Source organism: Eretmochelys imbricata, chromosome 7 (genome assembly GCF_965152235.1).
Source record: "Eretmochelys imbricata isolate rEreImb1 chromosome 7, rEreImb1.hap1, whole genome shotgun sequence".
Lineage (NCBI taxonomy): Eukaryota > Metazoa > Chordata > Testudines > Cheloniidae > Eretmochelys > Eretmochelys imbricata.
Window position 1 is genome coordinate 43751498 of NC_135578.1, and position 21926 is coordinate 43773423.

The 21926-nt window shown below is 40.6% G+C and overlaps 1 protein-coding gene across 4 annotated transcripts in view; it reads right to left on the reverse strand.

Annotated features, from left to right (window-relative positions):
* Positions 1–21926, reverse strand: part of NISCH (nischarin) — a 58736-nt gene that overhangs the window by 29329 nt on the left and 7481 nt on the right. For all 4 annotated transcript variants that reach the window (XR_013346575.1, XM_077821092.1, XM_077821093.1 and 1 more), the window contains exons 2-6: positions 20355–20438; positions 19275–19457; positions 11297–11345; positions 9183–9346; positions 7127–7222 (exon numbers count right to left, since the gene is read on the reverse strand). Coding sequence is in view for 3 of the 4 variants with exons in the window: in XM_077821092.1 (XP_077677218.1) it covers positions 7127–7222; positions 9183–9346; positions 11297–11345; positions 19275–19457; positions 20355–20438 (576 nt within the window). In the remaining variant the exon portion in view is untranslated. The remainder of the gene's footprint in view (positions 1–7126; positions 7223–9182; positions 9347–11296; positions 11346–19274; positions 19458–20354; positions 20439–21926) is intronic.

The following is a 21926-nucleotide window of genomic DNA, read 5'->3' on the forward strand; positions in this document are numbered from 1 at the left end:
GCTAAAGGCTACAAGGCTCTCGGCTTTGGAACTTTGATCAGTGCCTTGTCAAAGATGGTAAGGGTCCAACCAATAGAGGCAACTAACGGGTGGTTTCAGAGCAAGTTTTCTTTCCAGGTTCAGCACTATTTGTGATATTAAGATGGCCAGTGATGGAACAATGGTGGTGACCTGCAACGGATGTATTCTCTTTCCTGCCTGAAGACAGAAGGGATTTCCTGTGCATGAAGTGCAAGTTGGTGACTGTGCTGGAGGAAAAGATTCTAGGATTGGAGGGACAAGTTGAGATGCTACTGAGAATCAGAGAAGTTGAGGAAACAGCCAGGTTTGGGAAACACCAAGGAAAAATGGCACTGGCCTAGACTCAGAGACTTGAAGGCCAGAAGGGATCATCATGATCATGTAGCTGACCTCTGAGGAATCAGAGAGAGAGGAAGTCATAGGAAGTCTGGTGGCTCAACCACCAGAGGCAAGAGGTCAAAGCAGCATTCTACATAGCTGGAGACAGATAAGGATGGGCAGGCTGTGGCTGCTAGAGAGAAGATGACCGGGAAGAATTCCACATAGCTAGACGTTTCAAATTGATACCAGGTCCTTAACATGAAAACTATAGAAGATACCTCTCAAGATCCTGGAGGTCCAAGGGAACGGAAAGATGTATGTGATACACATGCGGATGGCAGTTGGGCCCAAACTAAGAAAATCAAACTTGCCCGCAAAAAGTTCTCCAACTGTCCAAGGAACACAGGCAATCCTTGTTGTAGATTCAATATTCAGAAGAATTAAAGAACATTCTGCAAGGCACAGGTGGACAAGAGGACAGTGTGCTGCCTTCCCAGAGCCAAGACAAAAGATGTTACTCTAAGCCCTGGTCTACACTATGAGTTTAGGTCGAATTTAGCAGCGTTAGGTGGATTTAACCCTGCACCCGTCCACACAACCAAGCCTGTTTTGTCGACTTAAAGGGCTCTTAAAATCTATTTCTGTACTCCTCCCTGGCGAGGGGTTTAGCACTAAAATCTACCTTGCTGGGTTGAGTTTGGGGTAGTGTGGATGCAATTCGATGGTATTGGCCTCCGGGAGCTATCCCAGAGTGCTCCATTGTGACCGCTCTGGACAGCACTCAACTCAGATGCACTGACCAGGTAGACAGGAAAAGACCCGGGAACTTTTGAACTTCATTTTCTCTTTGGCCAGCATGGCAAGCTGATCAGCACTGGTGACCATTCAGTCCCAGAATCGCAAAAGAGCTCCAGCATGGACCAAACGGGAGGTACTGGATCTAATCGCTGTATGGGGAGAAGAATCCTTGCAGGCAGAACTCCGTTCCGAAAGACGAAATGCCAATATATATGCCAAAATCTCTAAGGGCATGATGGACAGAGGCTACAACAGGGACACAGAGCAGGCAAGCGGAGAATCCCTTCCCACCGGCAGTCAGGAACTGTTCATCACCCTGGAGCCAATACCATCCCAACCCAGGCTTCTGGACCATGAAGCCGGAGAAGGCACCTCTGGTGAGCGTACATTTGTAAAATACAATACAGGGTTTAAAAGCAAGCGTGTTTAATGAGTAATTTGCGCTGAAAACTTGGGATGCATTCACGGCCAGTATAGCTACTGGAAAAGTCTGTTAACATGTCTGGGGATGGAGCGGAAATCCTCCAGGGACATCTTCATGAAGCTCTCCTAGAGGTACTCTAAAAGCCTTTGCAGAAGGTTTCTGGGGAGGTCAGCCTTATTCCGTCCTCCATGGTAGGACACCTTACCACGCCAAGGGACATTCAGAGGTGCCCGTTCCTTCTGGGCTGTTTGCCTTTGCCTGAAAAGAAATCATCCCCGCTGTTAGCCACGTGGTGGGGGGAGGCCCATTCATGCTGAGCTGTTCGCATCTGGCTGACACGGATCTTCCCTAGTACTAGCCACGCAGTGGGGGGAGGGGGGAAGATGGTGAGGGGGTGAAGCCAAATTCTGTTGCCCAGCCGAGCCTGTGTGATGTCTCACACCAAACTGGCAGGCACTCAATATAAGAGGCAAAATGCGACCTTGTACCAAAAGCACATGTGCTATGTAACGTGAATTGCTTGATTCAGTGTGAAATAGTCTTCCCTTTGTTCTCTAAAATGTATCTTTTTAAATACTACTCTCCCTTTTTTCCTCCTGCAGCTACAAAGTTTCTACGCTCCCCCTATTATCTCCATCCCGGAGGCTAGCACAGAAAACACACTCGCGATGACATGTTCTCAGAGCTCATGTAGTCCTCCCGCACTGAAAGAGCTCAGCAGAATGCGTGAAGGCAAACAATGGCAGAGTCCAGGAAAGCAGGAAATGGAACGTGAGGACAAGAGGGAGGAGCACGATGAGAGGAGGAGGATGCAATGCTGAGGCTAATGGGGGAGCAAACTGACATGCTCAGGCGTCTGGTGGAGCTGCAGGAAAGGCAGCAGGAGCACACACTGGCGCTGCAGCCCCTGTATAACCGCCTGCCCTCCTCCCCAAGTTCCATATCCTCCTCATCCAGACGCCCAAGAACGCAGGGGAGAGAGGCTACGGGCACTCAGCCACTCCACCAAAGAGGATTGCCCAAGCAACAGACGGCTGGCATTCAATAAGTTTTGAACTGTAGTGCAGCCTTGTCCTTCCCTCCTCCACAACCCAACCTGATGCTTCCCTTCTCACCCACCCCTCCCAGGCTACCTTTTGAGTTTTCCCCCTATTCGTGTGATGAATTAATAAAGAATGCATGATTTTGAAACAATAATGACTTTACTGCCTCTGAAAGTGATGATCAAAGGGGGAAGGTCAGTTGGCTTACAGGGAAGTAGGGTCAACCAAGGGGGCGGGTTTTCATCAAGGAGAAACAAACAGAACTGTCACACTGTAGCCTGGCCAGTCATGAAACTGGCTTTCAAAGCTTCTCTGATGTGCAGGGTGCCCAGCTGTGCTCTTCTAATCGCCCTTGTGTCTGGCTGCTCGTAATCGGCTGCCAGGCGATTTGCCTCAACCTCCCACCCTGCCATAAACGTCTCCCCCTTACTCTCACGGATATTGTGGAACACACAGCAAGCAGCAACAATGGGAATATTAGTTTCGCTGAGATCTAACCTAGTCAGTAAACTGCGCCAGCGAGCTTCCAAACATCCAAATGCACATTCTACCACCATTCTGCACTTGCTCAGCCTATACTTGAACAACTCCTGATTACTATCCGGGGTGCTTGTGTATGGCTTCATGAAGTCATAGCATTAAGGGGTAGGCTGGGTCCCCAACGATAACTATAGGCATTTCAATATCCCCAACGGTAATTTTGTGGTCTGGGAAGTAAGTTCCTTCCTGCAGCTGTTAAAACAGACCAGAGCTCCTGAAGATGCTAGCATCATGCACCTTTCCCGGCCATCCCACATTGATGTCGGTGAAACATCCCTTGTGATCCAACAGTGCTTACAGCACCATTGAAAAGCACCCCTTGCAGTTTATGTACTGGCTGCCAAGGTGCTCCGGTCCCAAGATAGGGGATATGTGTTCCCTCTATCGTCCCACCACAGTTAGGGAACCCCATTGCAGCAAAGCCATCCACTATGACCTGCACATTTCCCAGAGTCACTACCCTTGATAGCAGCAGCTCAGTGATTGCGTTGGCTACTTGGATCACAGCAGCCCCCACAGTAGATTTACCCACTCCAAATTGATTCCCGACTGTCTGGCGTTGCAAGCTTCCAGAGGGCTATCACCACTTGCTTGTGAACAGTGGGGGCTGCTTTCATCCTGGTATTCTTGTGCTTCAGGGCAGGGGAAAGCAAGTCACAAAGTTCCATGAAAGTGCCCTTACGCATGCGAAAGTTTTGCAGCCACTGGGAATCATCCCAGATCTGCAACACTATGCAGTCCCACCAGTCGGTGCTTGTTTCCCAGGCCCAGAATCAGCGTTCCACGGCAGGAACCTGTCCCATTACCACCATGATGTCCAAATTTCCAGGGCCCGTTCTTTGAGAGAAGTCTGTGTCCATGTTCTCATCACTATCGTGATCGCACTGTCGTCGCCTCCTCGCCTGCTTTTGCAGGTGCTGCACATACTGCAGGATAATGCGCAAGGTGTTTACAATGCTCACAACAGCAGTGGTGAGCTGAGCGGGCTCCATGCTTGCCGTGGAATGGCGTCTGCAGGAGAGCAGAGTTGCAGCGGAAGCGGTGGATGGCGACGGATGCCACGAGAAAACAGAACGACGACAGGACCTGCGAGGTGGATTCATGGCACCAGAAGAGCAGAGTTGCAGCGGAAGCGGAGGAGGATGACAACATGGAGAAATCTGCTATTGAGATTGAGCTCATTTACAAGAGCAGGAGAGCAGAGTTGCAGTGGATGACAATGGTTAGCAGTCCTACTGCACCGTCTGATGACGGTAACACCCAGGACACAACAGCAACATCGAGCTGAGCGGGCTTCATGCTTGCCGTGGTATGGCGTCTGCACGGAAAAAAGGCGTGAAACGATTGTCTGCCGTTGCTTTCACGGAGAGAGGGGTGACTGACAACATGTACCCAAAACCACCTGCAACAACGTTTTGCCCCATCAGGCATTGGGAGCTTAACCTAGAATTCCAATGGGCAGCGGAGACTGCGGGAACTGTGGGATAGCTACCCACAGTGCACCACTCCGTAACCTCATCATATGGTGATAAGGTTAAACAGAAGCTATTAAAGTTAGATTTTTTAAAATCTGTAGGTCCAGATAACTTGCATCAAAGAGTTTTAAACGAGCTTGCTGATGAGCTCACTGAACTGTTAATGTTGATTTTCAATAAGTCTTGGAACACTGGGGAAGTTCCAGAAGACTGGGAGAAAGCTAGTGTGTCCATTTTTAAAGAGGGTAAGCAGAATGACCTGGGTAATTATAGGCCTGTCAGCCTGACATCAGTTCTGGGCAAAATAATGGAGCAGCTGATAAGGAACTCGATTAATAAAGAATTAAACGAGGGTAATGTAAATAATGCAAATCAACATGGATATATACAAAAGAGATCCTTACAAACTAACATGTTTTTTTTTATAAGATTACACGTTTGGTTGATAAAGGTAATCTTGTTGATGTAATATATTCAGACTTCCGTGAGGCATTTGACTTGATACTACATGACATTTTGATTAAGAAATAAGAATGATAGAAAATTAGCATTGTTGTCTACAGTGTTGTTGTAGCCATGTTGGTCCCAGGAATACAAAGAGATGCGAGATGGGTGATATAACATCTTTTATTGGACCAACTTCTGTTGGTGAAAGAAAAACAAGCTTTCAAGCTTACACAGAGCTCCTCTCTTACTCTGTACCTTGTCTCTATAAAATGGAACATGGCACACAATAAATGGATTACCAGCTCGCTAATTGATAGATATCAAAATGTAACTGTAAATGGACACTCATCGAGGGGTGTGTTTCTAGTAGGATCCTGCAAGGATCAGTTCTTGGCCCTATGCTGTTTAACGTTTTTATTAATGACCTGAAAGAAAACAAAATCATCACTAATGAAGTGATGGAGCAGCAAATAATGAAGAGGACCGGTCACTGATTATCAAGTGATCCAAACTGCTCTGAAACTGGGTACCAGCAAACAATGTGTGTTTTAATACAGCTAAATGTAAATAGATACATTTGGGAACAAAGAACGTAGGCCATACTTACATGATGGGGGATTCTATCCTGGGAAGCAATGACTCTGAAAAAGATTTGGGGGTTGCTGTGGATAATCAGCTGAACAAGACCTTCCAGTGTAATGGTGTGGCCCCAAGAGCTAATGTGTCCCTGGGATACATAAACAGGGGAATATCAAGTAGGAGTAAAGAGGTTATTTTACCTCTGTATTTGGGACTCGTGTGACTGCTGTTGGAATAGTATGTCCAGCTTTGGCACCCACAATTCAGGAAGGATGTTATTAAATTTGAGAGGGTTCAAAAAAGAGCCACAAGAATGATTCAAGGATAACAAAATCTGCCTTACAGTGACAAACGCAAGTAGCTCAATCTAAGTTTAACAAAGAGAAGGTTAAATGGTGACTTGATTACAGATTATAAGTACCTATATGGGAAACAAACATTTGATAATTAATGCTGAAGCTAGACAAAGTCAGAGTGCAAATAAGATGTAAATTTTTAACGGTGAGATTAATCAACCACTGGAACAATTTACACAGGGTTGTCGTGGATTCTCCATCACTGACCATTTTTAAAACAAGATTGGCTGTTCTAAAAGATAGGTTCCAGGAATTATTTTGGGAGAGTTCTATGGGCTGTGTCATACAGGAAGTCAAACTATATTATCACAGTGATTCCTTCTGGCCTTGGAATCTATATTGATTGATTGGAGTTCTTCTAGCTGATTCAATGCCGCCTTTGATGCATTTGCATCAGAGTCCTTTCATTTTTAACATTTACTGTACTCCCAAAATGGAAGTTTACTATTCCTTTACATCTCCGAACAAGGTACAGACATTGGCAGGTCTCCATAATATGTAAATATTCAGTCTGGTAAGCAAGCTATGATGTAATACATTAAATGAATGACTGAAGTTCTATCAGAAACTTGCTAAGTTCCACTAATGAATGTCAGACCAATTGTAAATAAATAAATTTTGCCAATTAACAAGTAAGCTAACAAACAAAAGTACTGCACGGCAAAGTGCACTGTGGGAAAACATTTTATTTCATGGTATATTTGTAAACATTTGGTATTTCAACAAGTAAAGATGTTTTAGTAATGAGACCTTGCTAAAACTTTTTGTTATTAGATCTTTTCTAAGGAGGAGGGAGATCACCACTACTCTGGTTTTGATTTTTGTATCTAAAACAAATTTCTACTGTTATTCTATTAGGAATCTTGCTCTTTAGGGGGAAGTACAATATCAGCTGTTCTAAATATCTAGTCTGGCATCCATTTTTTCCAGACTAGAGGAAGTGGTATTTGTCTCACTTATTAACAATAAATAAATATAAAACATTGTAATTATTTCTAGTGCCAAGCCAAAGTAAATGATAGCTCACCAATATTAAGCAATACGCTGCAATATTGGTATTGCTAGACTCTGCTTTTGAATAGCCATTAGAAAGTTACTGAGCAAACAGTATCTCAACCATACCTCAATCTGATGAAGAGATTTAAATATTGACAAATCAAAAGGCAAGAGATGCTCCTGAATGTTGCTGGTTCCAAAAGGTCCCTCTGTGCCAGTTACCTAGTAGTTAAGATTAAAGACGGAATTAATACACAAAACCCAATCAACACACGTCTGTTGCAGTGTCTGTGGTAAATTACAGGGATTGAAACATATAAATACAATAACTGAGAACCTTTTAAAATGACAGCCAAAGAAGTTGAAGGATTCCACTGTTAATGACACTTGAACACAATTTAGCATTTTAAAAAACAGAAGGACAAAATTAAAAGGCAAAAGCCAAACATACAGAAAGCAAGGAGCTGAACTTAAAGGCAGGTCTACACTTAAACGCTGCAGCTGCAGTGCTTCAGTGAAGATGCAACTATGCAGACAGGAGAGCTTCTCTCGTCAGCATAGTTATTCCACCTCTGCAAGAGGCGGTAGCTATGGCGACGGAAGAAGCCCTCCCATCAACATAGTGCTGTCTACACTGGGAGAACTGCGTCACTCATAGGTTTATGTACGTTTATAGTGCAGACCTGGCCTAAGGCTGCCACCTTGTGCTTATACATTGTAGCACATGGAGTTGTGGGCAAAGACTTCATAACTAAGATGGTAACTAGTTTTCCATTCTAAACTAATTTACACCCTAATCAGCCATTCACTAAAAATAATCTCTCTTCTTCAAATGAAATCAGAAAATTATGCATATTTCCATCCCAGAGTTTCAAGTAGGACAAGGCATTTCCAAGTTGAGAGCTTGGAAAAAGTTGAGTATTCTGTTAGATTTCTGCAAACTGAAGTGCAAATCTAGAAACTACAAATTGGTTTTATTTGCTGGTCTTCAAATAATATTAGTACCAATACAGAATGTTCAGAAACACTTGCCATGAACATCTGAATTTGAGAAGTCTGCAGGATATCTTGCTTGGACTCATCTGGGGTTTACAAGCTCTGAAGGAGCTGACACAAGCGATCAGAGCTTACAGGTTCAAAAAACACCACTGGGGCCAAAGAACACAGGATTCTCTCTCTAAGACTGTGTAAATTCTGTAGCATTGGAGCTACAAGGCTGGGAAATGGAAAGTTCCATAGAAATGGAACTGCAGATACATCTTTGCTTCCACAGAGCACAAAAGCTTCGGATGAAGTTTCCATATTCTCCCCAGCTGTTCATTTTTGCCTATTAAGGAACTGGACTCCCCCACTGCTCCTTGACACCGTAACTATTCTAATCCCAGATAAAAAAAATTGATTCAGATTTAATTAAGGATGCAAGAACATAACGAGTGGTTTAACTTTTAAGTATTCTTGAAAGGTCATCTTTACAGCTGGACTTCAGAAACTAAGTTCAACTGGATAGATTTAAATCAGAAGTCAGATAAGACAGAGAAGCTGTTCTCTTTTTGCTATAAAGAGTAAAAAATATCTATCTTTTTAATTCTGATGAGCTCTCTAATTTTCGTACAACAGAACTGAGGAAAACCTTTCCAATGCACTTCAAATTTGGCAGAAGAAAAATCTGCCATGACTCCAGACTGAACTTACCAATTTTGAGGTGCCATATGAGCTTTTATTGTTAAGATTACAAGGGGCTAAAATTGATCTTTAATGGAAACTCAGTTGCAACCTTCAACTACGGAACAGTTACTATTTACAATTACAGATATAAAACAATGAAGTGAGAACGTTGTGGGGGCAGGTACAGAGTTTTTATAAATTCTACATTAGATGGACAGTATCATGGAGTTATGTGCGTTCCCAAAGGCCAACCAATGCTCAGAAAGGTTACATGGTTGTATGCCTATGTACAAAGTGCCTACAGTGGGGCTCTGGGGAGGCCATGTCATGCTGGAAAATATCAGCTGCTATGTGTTGTTGCTTCTAGGCATAATAAAGTGAAGACTCTGGGCCACCTAATCAGCCTTAATATTGGTGTTTCCATGCTTTCAAAGGATTGACACTGACAGCACACCATTAATTTCTAATGTATACTGCAGGAAACAATGTCTACATTATTTACATCAATACATTCTACCTTTAAATATTTGAGTCTACATGTGAAATCCAGAATATGACCTAGATCAGTTTTGGCATCTCCATTAGCGCACGTAGGTTTCCCCTGCCGCAATTGTTGAGTGATAGCATATAACTGCAATGGTCTGAGGCTGAAGACCTCTCCAGCCATTAGTAACTGTTCTCCTGAAAAACAAGAGTACAGTGATGTGAAACATGAAGTCATAATATTTTAAGATTTCATCCAAAGGGAGAAACAGCTGATGCCCACCACTGCTGTGGGGAAGGGGCAAGAGAGGAGAATTTACGGTGGTGATGGTGGGTGTCTCACGCTAGAGATTTAACTGGTTGCCCTTTACATCCTAGCTCTGACTGAAGTACTGAAGCAACATCCACATTTTTTGCCTTTTTAACCAAGTATTTGAAGAACAGAAAACTATGGACTTCTTGCATCAGAAAATCTAATTGTTTAAAATAGGCCCTTCAGCCACAACAGGCCTAAACCTCCTAACAGAGTTAAAGGCATTCTCCCATTACATTTAACAGACCAGGATCAGACATACTGAAGCCCACTTATCTAATGTAAAAGATCTCTTTCTCCAAGCTATCCTTAGATAAATTCCCTAACAATTTACACTAACCATTCCATTTGCAGAACAGTTGTTCCTTTTAATAAAAAATATTTACCAACTTCACAGCATTTGCTGTAAACAACGGGGAATTATAGAAAACATTTATAATGGCTATACTGGTAGGTCTAAGGCTCTCACTGTACTCACAATGTCAAAACGAACTCCCACTATCTGAAATACAAAATGCATCTCCACTTATCCTGATTTTCCATCAACATTAATTCAGTCCCTTCTCACTCTAGTACCCTTATTTTGGACTGGTCTTCAAATAGTAAGAAATAGCATCAGATTGTCAGCCCTCATGGACACCTGAAAATTCTATCCTTTATCTAGCCAATAAACTACAAATACACTAAACTGGAATTGTTAGCATTACTCCTCTCACTCAGATGCAGCAATTAGACATTAGGAACAGGACAGGCATCAGTTTTCATAATAAACATTATAAATTATGGATGGGATTTCCAAAAGCACTCAGTCAATGATTCTCACCCCCACCCTGCCTTAATGGGAGCAGAGGAAGGCCAGCTGCTGACGACTTTGGAAATCTCATCCTAAGTGTTGAAGTTACAGACTAATGCCAGGTTCTGCTTTGCTACTGGTACATCAGTGTAAACCTAGAGCAACTCCGTTGATGCTAATGAGGTGACACGTACTGCAAGTCAGGATACAACTTTGTCCTGTAACTATTATTTTAAAGAGTTCCACAATTTTCTTAATACTCCCTTTGAAACGGTTTTACAATTTCGTAAGTTCCCTTCTGCTGCAATAGTGACCAGCTCCATCAGCAGCATAAGCATAACTCACTACACTAATGGAAAAGACATTCAGTCTCCAAGTCTCAGGAAAGAATGCCTTTTAACAAGCTGACTAGGATGCATTCACGATACTATAATTATGAGGTTAACTAAGCTATTAAGTTAGAAGTACAAAATAGCCATAAATTTACGTACAGTGAACAAATTAAGTTTTAATTCAGCTTATGCTAAAATAATATTAATTAACGTGGAAAAAACTTATGTGTAAGTTGCAAGAGGAAGCGTTGGAATAATATGCCATGTCAAGAGGTTTGATGAAAGTTTCCTGACGAGGGCACCCTGGGCTCATCATATAAGAGTTCTGAGTTTGGGAGAAGTTTCAGTACGTCCATTCCAAGAGCCGGGGAGAGCAGACTCATGGTAGTGTCTATTTACTGCATTTCCACATTGCTGTTGAGAGCATCTTTACAATCCAGCATTGACAATGGCCCAGCATTGCTCAAACCAAAATCATCTATCCATAAGGAGCACGCAGTAGGGAAGAGTTGATAGCAAGAGAGAGGGGAGAAGAGCAAAAAAGCACCAAAGAAAACATGATCCACAACATTCAAAAGGAAAATCTATATCTGGCTGCCTGGAGACATGTCATTCCATATATATTCATATGCAATATAATTTTAAGAAAATTTGCATACCAAATACACGCTATTGTTCTCTGTTAAATTCTAGGCAACTCATTACAGTACCTCTGTGAAAGAGCTCTTCAGCCAACGCAGCTGTGATCCCATTGATTTCCTGCAAAGAACAAACCACTGTAACTGACGAATTTAAATGTTTTCCATTCTTCAAATGTTTAACACTTCTGACATTTATCAGAAATCTCCCTTTCCTGCCATATTAGAAGATCTTCAGAAATATCTTAAAAAATGAAGTATTGAGATCATAATTATATCTTGTGGATTTTTTAGAATACTAAAGTCACTAAGGAAATAACCTGCAATAATTTTGAAAATTAAAATAGTCAAATTAGATAAAGAGAGCATTAGACTACAGGTAAATAGGCACATTCTTAACTAGATGTCTTTACTCTTTTAAATGCAACAGACGCTAGAATAAATATTACCAAGAATATTAGCACTACTTGAAAGTAAGCTAACTCCTTAAACAAGTTTTAGTAACCACTCAATGCTGAGAAATGGCAAGACGACTATTTTGAAAAGAGGTCTTGGAATAAGCTATTCATTTATTAAACATTCAAGAGTTCCTCTCCTATGTCAGACTGAGACTGCATGCCGCTAACATGGAAAATATGCTTTCTTTGGCTTGCACAGGTGTGAAGAAAAGGATAGCTATAGAAAAGGCAATTAAATTCATTCCTCTAGACTTTTCTTCAACATATTTGCTTTTTGACAGCATAAATGCTATGCCACCACCTCCTGCTCTGGCATCACCATTAATGCAGCCCCAGGAGTCAACAGGTAGATGTGTAGACAACTTTGGAAAGGAAGATGAGGGCAAAAAAATTTCAATAGAGGGATGCCAACACTTCTGCCTCCCCAAGTCCATAGAGGAGGTGAATGAAAGGCACCAAGATGGGAATGAAATATTTCCCACCCACGATGAGCAACGGTCCTATGGAAATTCAGAAGCTGTTTTGGACACAATGCAATAGTAATAAGATAATTCTTGTATTGATTCTGTTCGACACAAAGAAAGCCCTGCAAAAACAGCATCCAAAGTAAACATTCATGCAATGGTTAATCTTAACCTTGAAATACTCAGCTCATTTATAACGGAGGAAGCAACAGAAGTCAAATAATTCTTAATTCAGTACTCAACCAGAAGTTTACTTTGTCCACAGACAGCTCTAATGCTTCATAACAAGGGGATAAAGACAAGAAGAGTTCATCAGTTGTCCATCAGTTATACACGACTTTGCTCATTTATTGAAGCAAGTATTTTAGAAAATATGATCCTAAAATATAAACTGAACTTAAACTACACTGAATATGGATGAGCCTAAAATGTTCAAACCAAATAAACTTAGGATAAAAAGCTACAAAAACTACATTCTAAAAAATAATTCAGTGCTCCAGAATTGTTCTTGCTCCTGTTTTAAATGAACAAATTACAACAGTAATTCTTAGCACACATGCACTTGATGACAAAGCTGTACAAACACCAGTTAATCCTCACCACCTCACTGGTAATGTAGGAGAGTAATTTTTTCCATCCGTAAGATATGAACAAGTTAAATGACTTTGCCAAAGGCCACATAGCAATCAGCTTGTGGGTAAAGAGTCCCTCTTCCTACGGCAGACCCGGGAGGTGGTGAAACAAATCTCTGTCTCTAGCACTGCTCTAATCATATTTCTATTTGTCTAGTCCACAGCAGTCTTCTGTTCACAGGATCGGTTTTCAGCTACACTTCCAGGAGCACCCATCCTCTTTTCTTTGCTACAAGATTTTGTAAGTATAGCAGAGGAGACAATTCAGGTGTCAAAAGTAAGTACAGGACTGTGCAACAAGTTTCTCTATGGATACAAATTCTATGCTTGAGTAATAAGAGTATAGCAGTAGGAATATACTACCAACTGCCTGACAAGAATGGCAATGGTGATTGTAAAATGCTCAGGGATATTAGAGGGACTACAAAAACAGCAAACCCAATAATGGGTGATTTCAACTATCCCCACATTGACTGGGTACATGACACCTTAAGAAGAGATGCAGAGATAAAATGTCTAGACACCATTAATAAAAAGCTCCTTGGAACAGCTAGACCTGGAACCTGCAAGTGTAGAGGCAATTCTTAATTTAGTCTTAAGTGGTACACAGGTTCTGGTCCAAGAGGTGAAAACAGATGAACCACTCAGTAAGAGCGACCATAATGTAATTAAATTTAACATCCTTGTATGGAGGAAAATACCAAAGAAACCCACCACAGTAGCATTTAACTTCACAAAGAGGAACTACACAAAAATGAGGAAGCTAGTTAAACGGAAATTAAAAGGAACAGTGACAAAAGTGAAATGCCTGGAAGCTGCATGGAAACTTTTTAAAAACATTGTAATACAGGCTTAAACTAAATGTATACCCCAAATTATAAAACACAGTAAAAATGCCACCGTGGCTAAAAAGAGTAAAAGAGGTGAGAAGAGACAAAAAGACATCCTTTAAAGTTTGGAAGTCAAATCCTACTGAGGAAAATAGAAAGGAGCATAAACTCTAACAAGTCAATAGTAAAAGTATAATTAGGTAGGCCAAAAAAGAATTTGAAGAGGAACTAGCAAAAGATGCAAAAACTAACAGCAAAAAAAATTTTTTTAAGTACATCAGAAACAGGAACCCAGTGCAGCTACAGGACTATCAAGGCGCTAAAGGAGCACTCAAGGAAGACTAGGTCATTGCAAAGAAGCTAAATTAATTCTTTGAATCCATCTTCACTGCATAGGATGTGAGGGAGATTCCCACATCCTTTTAATTGATAAATTAAACAGCAGTAAGTCACCAGGACCAGATGGGATTCACCCAAGAGTTCTGAAGGAACTCAAACACCAAATTAAAACAATGAGGAGTCCGGTGGCACCTTAAAGACTACCAGATTTATTTGGGCATAAGCTTTCGTGGGTAAAAAACCACTTCTACAGATGCATGGAGTGAAAATTACAGATACAAGCATAAATATACTGGAACATACTTATGGTTGTATCTGTAATTTTCACTCCATGTGGACAAGGATGATCCAGTGGATATAGTATACACCAGGGGTTCTCTAACTGGGGGTCGGGACCCCTCAGGGGGTAGCAAGATTATTACAAGCGGGGCGTCGCAAGATGTCAGCCTCCACCCCAAACCCCGCTTTGCATCCAGCATTTATAATGGTGTTAAATATATTAAAAAGTGTTTTTAATTTATAAGAGGGTATGTGGGGGGGGGGGTCACACTCATAGGCTTGCTATTTGAAAGGGGTTACCAGTACAAAAGTTTGAGAACCACTGGTATACACAGACTTGCAGAAAGCCTTTGACAAGGTTCCTCACCAAAGGCGCTTAACCAAAGTAAGCAGTCATGGGATAAGAGGGAAGGTCCTCTCATAGATCAGTAACTGGTTAAAAGATAAGAAACAAAGGGTAGGAATAAATGGTCAGTTTTCACAATGGAGAGTGGTAACTAGCGGGGTCCACCAACGATCTGTACAGGGACCAGTGCTGTTCAACACATTTATAAATGATCTAGAAAAAGGGGTAAACAGTGAGGTGGCAAAGTTTGCAGATTATAAAAAATTACTCAAGATACTTAAGTCCAAAGCTGACTGCCAAGAGGTCCAAAAAGATCTTACAAAACTGGATATCTGGGCAACAAAATGGCAGATGAAATTCAATTTTCATAAATGCAAAGCAATGCACGCTGGAAAACAATCTCAATTATACATACAAAATGATGGGGAGTCTAAATTAAAGGTTACTACTCAAGAAAGATCTTTGAGTCATCGTGGACAGTTCTCTGAAAACATCTGCTCAGTATGCTGCGACAGTCACATAAAGCTAACAATGTTAGGGACCATTAGGAGAAAGGAATAGAAAATAAGACAAAATATCATCACTATATAAATCCATGGTACACCCACACCTTGAATACTACGTGCTGTGCAGGTTGCCCTATCTCAGAAAAAGATATATTAGAATTGGAAAAAGTACAGAAGGGCAACAAAAATTATTAGAGATATGGAACATCTTCCATATGGGCAGAAATTAAAAAGACTGGGACTGTTCAGTTTAGAAAAGAGACAACTAAGGGGGGAGGGTATGATAGAGGTGTATAAAATCATGAATGGTATGGAGGAAGGAATAAGGAAGTGTTATTTACCCCTTCACTTAACACACAAACCAGGAATCACCCAATGAAATTAATAGGTGACAGGATTAAAACAAACATAAGGAAGTAATTTTTCATACAATGTTCAGTCAACCTTTGGAATGCATTGCCAGGGAAAGTTGTGAAGGCCAGAAACATAACTGGGTTCAAACAAAAATTAGATAAGTTCATGAAGGATAGGTCCATCAATGCCTATGAGCAGTGCTACTCACGGACATAAACCCATGCTCTGAGTGTCCCCAAACATTTAACTGCCAGAAGCCGGGACTGGAAGACAGAGGATGTATCACTCAACAATTGCCCTATTCTCTGTTCATTCCCTCTGTAGCATCTGGCACCAGCCACTGTCAGAAGACAGGATACTGGGCTAGACTGACCATTGGTCTGACTCAGCATGGCCATTCTTATGCTATAGAATCATAGGACTGGAAGGGACCTCGAGAGGTCATCTAGTCCAGTCCCCTGCACTCATGGCAGTACTAAATATTATCTAGACCATCCCTAACAGGTGTTTGTCTACCCTGCTCTTAAAAATCTCCAGTGATGGAGATTCCACAACCTCCATAGGCAATTTATTACAATGCTTAACCACCCTGACAGTTAGGAAGTTTTCCCTAATGTCCAACCTAAACCTCCTTTGCTGCAATTAAAGCCCATTGCTTCTTGTCCTATCCTCAGAGGTTAACAACAACAACTCTTCTCCCTCCTCCTTGTAACAACCTTTTATGTATTTGAAAACTGTAATGATGTCCCCTCTCAGTCTTCTTTTCCAGACAAAAACAAACCCCTTTTTTTCAACCTTCCCTCAAAGGTCATGTTTCTAGACCTTTAACCATTTTTGTTGCTGTTCTCTGCACTTTTTCCAATTTGTCCACATCTTTCCTGAAATGTGGTGCCAAAACTGGACACAATACTCCAGTTGAGACCTAATCAATGTGGACTAGAGTGGAAGTATTACTTCTCATGTCTTGTGAACTACACTCTTGCTAATACATCCCAGAATGATGTTCTCTTTTTTTGCAACACTGTTACACTGTTGACTCCTATTTCGCTTGTGGTCCACTATGACCCCCAGATCCCTTTCCACAGTACTCCTTCCTAAGCAGTCATTATGTTCTTAAAGGCCTGCTGCAGGGTATTTTTATTTAGCAGAATTGCTAAGTTAATATTTAGGGGTTTTTGATGTGTAACTAACGTAAATATTTGAAAGTATTCTAGAACATCCAAAAAGATTTTATGAGTTCATACATCTACCCAGATTTGCCTACTGGGAAAAGAGGTATAATTTAAGCAGCACTGCACTTTGCTGCTAATACACAAGTACTATCCAAAGACAGAATGATTTCTAGCTAGCTAACCCCAGTTCTAATATTTTTTAAATAAAGATAAGTGGATGAATATGTAGCAGTAAGTAAGTTTCAATGAGCTGGGTTTGGATATATTCCAGACACAAAGGAGAAAGTAATCTAGCACAAGAGTAGAGGACAGGGGGTTGGGGCTCCAAGTCCTCTTCTCACCTCTAGCACTGACTTGCCAGATGGTCATCGGAAAGTCTCAACCTCTGTCCCTGAGTTTGAACAACTGTAAAATGTTATTACAATGCCTTTCTCATTAGGTATACTTAGGCTTGGAAGGATTAGATTGCTATTGGTAAATGTCAATAAACGCTGATTTCAGCATACAAATAGAAACCTAGGAAAAACTACTACCCTGGATAATAACTGAAATGTACAGACAGGCAAAGGAAGAAAAGTGCTGCTTGAGAACTTATTCAAATTTGATTGAAGGATATTTATTTTGTATATTTTGATATGTAACGTTGACAAGTTGTGTATTAACAGCTATAAAGCTTTAAAATTTTGAATCTCATCTACTGTCAGTAAATTGTCTGACCCCTCTTACATATTCCCCCCATAATTTCTCACAACTGTGAAAATTTAAATAGAAAAAAATGCTTAAAAACAAACATCCTTATTATGTCAAAATTACAAAAAAATAAAAATCTAATTCTCACAAGTCTAGGTATAGTAAGGTTTGTAAAGCACTCTAAATCCTGAAGTACTCTGAATTAAATTATTAGCTTTCATGCTAAACCAAAAATCAATTTAAACAGAGTATTACACATGCTGTTACAGTTGAGATGCTTAATGTCAGACACGTAAGGTTGACTTTCAGAGTGTGGGGCAAGCACAATTTCAGCAGCAGTTACAGGTATATGCACCTCTGAAATTCACACCTCATAGTATCTTAAATTGGGCAGCCACAGTTAAGAAACAAAAACAATGTGTATTTAGATCTAGAAGTCTGCCTAAATATGCTATTTTCCAAATCAATACTTTTTTGAAGGGGAGAATATAGGTTAAATTGCCTACACAATAATGCTTTGCACGTCCTCTATATAAGTACGTCCATTTGAAATCAAACGCCTTCCAAAACATTAATGGATCAAAGTATTAACCCCCATTATACAGATAGGGAAACTAAAGTACAGTGAGATTAAGTGACTTGCTCTTGGTCACACAAGAAGCCTGTGCAGAGTCAAACTAGAACCCAGAGCTATCTCCTAATCTTGTATTTTAAACACTATGCCATGTCACTATGCAGTTATATTTTTAAAAGTTGTCATTTAATTTAAACTAGTTCTCCTCCTCAAAATGACAGATCAATAGCAATAATGTGAAACAAACCCTCTATTTATTCAAGTCAACCTTTATAAACTCATGATCACATTATGTGTTTTGAAATGGTTTTTACTTCAGTCACTAAAGCTTAACCAACATACTTAACTGATCATTTGTGACTCAATTCCAAAACATCTGGATTGAACTATAATTAATGCTAGGTTTTTGTCATGGATAGTTTTAGTAAAAGTCATGGACAGGTCATGGGCAAAAAAACAAAAACTCATGGAAGCCCGTGACCTGTCCCTGACTTTCACTAAAAATATCCCTGACAAAAGGGATAAGTGGATTCAGCACCCACTGCTGTTGGGGCTCCTGGATCCCTCAATGCCAGAGATTCCATGACTTCCATTACCTCTGTGACATAATCATAGCCTTAACTATAACGATCCACCCCATCACATATCCATCCATTTAAAGCAATTACTACTTTTCCTTCCTGCTCAAACCCCAATGCATATTCCTCTTTGTAATGTCTGCTTATCCTTACAACACAACAGCATGCTACAAAAAGGAGAAACCCAATCACAAAAGATGAATGAACCATTTTCAATCTGTGAATCACAATAAGAAGTTATTGCGTCTTACCTCAAACATTCTCTGCTATAATATTCTATCTGCTGTGTAGAGATATTTCTCTAGAGGCCACTCCATTAGTATGTTTTCCTGGAGAGAGACCATTTTTCTTCATTTGGCCTACTGGAAGCTGTCTCAATATGAACCACAGTTCTAACCACTAATCATTAAGCAGGGGTTGCGTTCAATTACATAATGTTCCTTTTGAGACCTAACAATATTGATTTCAGATAAACAATTAATGCAACTGCGGATTCATTCAGAAGCACCAGAGTATCCCTCCAACACATGTTTTATGTCAAAGGCCCTGTCCACATTATTTGCTAGCAGTTTCAATGACAGTAGGGATAGCATCAAATATTTCACTGGAAAAGCTCATTCTATGGCCTAACTTTTTATGTTGCCCAAATCCTGAAAAGGGAGTCATTTTAAAGCTATTTTGTTTAATCACATCAAAAAAAACCCAAGCTACTCAAAATTAGGGTGTGAACTTTCACTAGACTCCTGCTCTACTCATTGACTCAAATGGGCAAGATACCACAGTGAGAAGGCACTTTATAAATACCTAGATAGCTAGGATGCAACTTACATATAAATGAAAATGTAAGAAGTGTGACAACAATTTGGGTGCAGCAATGGGGAACTTGATCAGAAGCATTTGCAGGTAAACTTCTAATTCCTTCTCTCTTTTCTCCACCAGACTTTTGGAATTTTTCCCAATAATCTTCTTGGGAGGCAGCAGGTTTTTATCTATCTTCTTTTCTGAAACAAGCTGTAGAAACAGCAATATTACAAGTTATTACCTGAAATAGTTTTTGATCTTGCAAGAAGGATGCAATATTGTACAACTTAAGATATTAAGAGAATGTTTTCTTTTTTCCTGTAACATTTCTCTGAAACTGCAGTTACTTCAAAAGGTTTGGCTTCTTATCTCAATTTCTATAAATTTCAGGCAGATTTTTTTGGATGGAGTTAAGAATATTAGAACATGAAAACAACCACAGTAAGTTTAACAATAATAAGTATATTTTATTTTGGCACTCACTGTGTGCAAACTTTTGAACGCCAATCCTCCCCAGCCTCCCCAAAAACATTAAGTACAACCACCAGCATTGTTCCACAAGACCAGGGATAGTTAATTGGCGGACCACAGGACAAATCCAGACTGCCAGATGCTTCTGAATGGACCACAAAATCTTTTTATTTACTTATTATTGCAGTGTGAAATATGTTTCTCTGGAGTCTGGACCTTGAATTCCATATTTCGATATTGTTGTTTAAATCAGTACAGGTTGGTAGGTATTAGAAATTACTATCCAATGGCTGCTCATTAGTAACCCACATGAAGCAAGTCTTTGGTCTGAAACCGGCTTCTGGTGAACAGATCACATATGGCACTCTCAGCCAAGAGTGTAAGGATTAGAGTCTGCAGGGCTGGTTCTAGGGTTTGGTGACAGGCAGATGCTAACTTCCAAGGGGCGCAATAATGCTTTTGTTTATTTGGTTTTGCTTTGCACTAATTGAGCAGGTTTGCTACATCCCAAAGGCCAAATATCCCTTCCTTTTAAAAAAAATATATAAAGTATGTCAGTAAGCTTGTGCTATGGAGCAGGATTTGACAAGTTATTTATTTTGCAAGAGCTCAAGACCACAGACGTCTGATCTTTACCTTTTCATGCAAGTCATGGAAGTCACTGTAACGATGTTTGACTGTCCACTGATGACTCCCAATACTGACTTGAATAATGTATACCTAAAGAAAGCAAACAGCAGAGTAAGGCACTTGAGGAGCATTTAAACTCAGCTACCATTTATCTGTATGATTGAAAGGTGAACCACAAATATTTCAAAATCCCACCTCTTTCTGCACTATGCTCTGAACATTGCCTCCAGCCAGGATAAAAGGTTCTTCAGAAGCACCTCTCCCAACTCTAAAAGCTAACATCTCTCCTCCAGATCTACCAAAATCATGCCCAGTGTGACAACTTAGCATACACCATGTACAGACTTCACAGCTACCATGAAACTCCAGCAGAGCTCCTAAGCAAGTCCATTTAATGATTTTTCAGTTTTTTAAATAACTGTATTCCCTTTGAGGGTATAGAAACTGAGAAGCCAGACAAGATAAACAGAATTACTCAAGGCCCAATGACCTTGCTCCGGGCTATGACAGAGCTTCATGGCAAGTGTGACTGTGCATGAATGGCTATTACAGTTAAGCTGGAAGCAACTGACATCGGGAGACCCAAAAACTATTTTATTATGGATGTGCTGAATAGGTGAACCTTAAGATTTTCATTTGCAGATGACCTTTTAAAGCCACACTGACTGGTTCTAAAGGAAAATCTCAATCTACCTTCTGATGGATTGGAAGGAAGCCATCATGATGAAACCTGGAAGGTGTTGGAGGAAGATAAAAGGGGCAGCAGAGGTGAACCCTAAACCAACAGAGCCAACCTCCATGTGTACAACAATGGGAAAACACAAAATTTAAGGCATCACATTGTTTAACCTTCTTCTGGGATGTGCATGAAGTGAATAATCAGCTGATCAGCGAGCCCTGAAATCACTTGATATAATCAGGAATGTGGAAGAGATGGCAGGTCACGTGGTCCCATTTCACAGCTGTTGTAACTCAATGAAACAGTTCTATCACTAATCACATTTGAAAAAAAAATTACTCATGATCAGTTTTCAAATCTTCTTAATAAATGAAGAATGCCTTTGTTTTATGTAATCAACCCAGAAGACTAGCATACAGGATATCAAAATAGGCTACAATTTAACACTTTAAAAGTGGTCAAAGACACTTAATTGTTCATGAAACATCAGAATTTATATGTTAGTATGCTGCAGGAAAAATGAGGTCTACAACAGAATGCAATCAAGAAGTCTACCTAGTGCACAGCAGCTGCTACTGAAAACATTGCTTGGGTGTTTGAAGCACAGTAACGAAAAGACAGAAGTTAGGTCAAACAAAGAATTACAAATTCACCTGAGTACTGAGTCCAATTATGAAGTCTCAAAGGGCATGGTGGAACTTGCGCTCCATGAGAAACTGCAAAGCACAGGTCTACACATAAAACTGCACAGGTCTACACTACAGTTGCACCACTGCAGTGCTTAAGTAAAGATGCTTCTACGCTGACTCGGTGTAGTTAATCCACCTCCACGAGAGGTGGTAGCTATGTCGACAGGAGAAGCTCTTTCACCAACATAGCACTGTCTACACTGGGGGTTA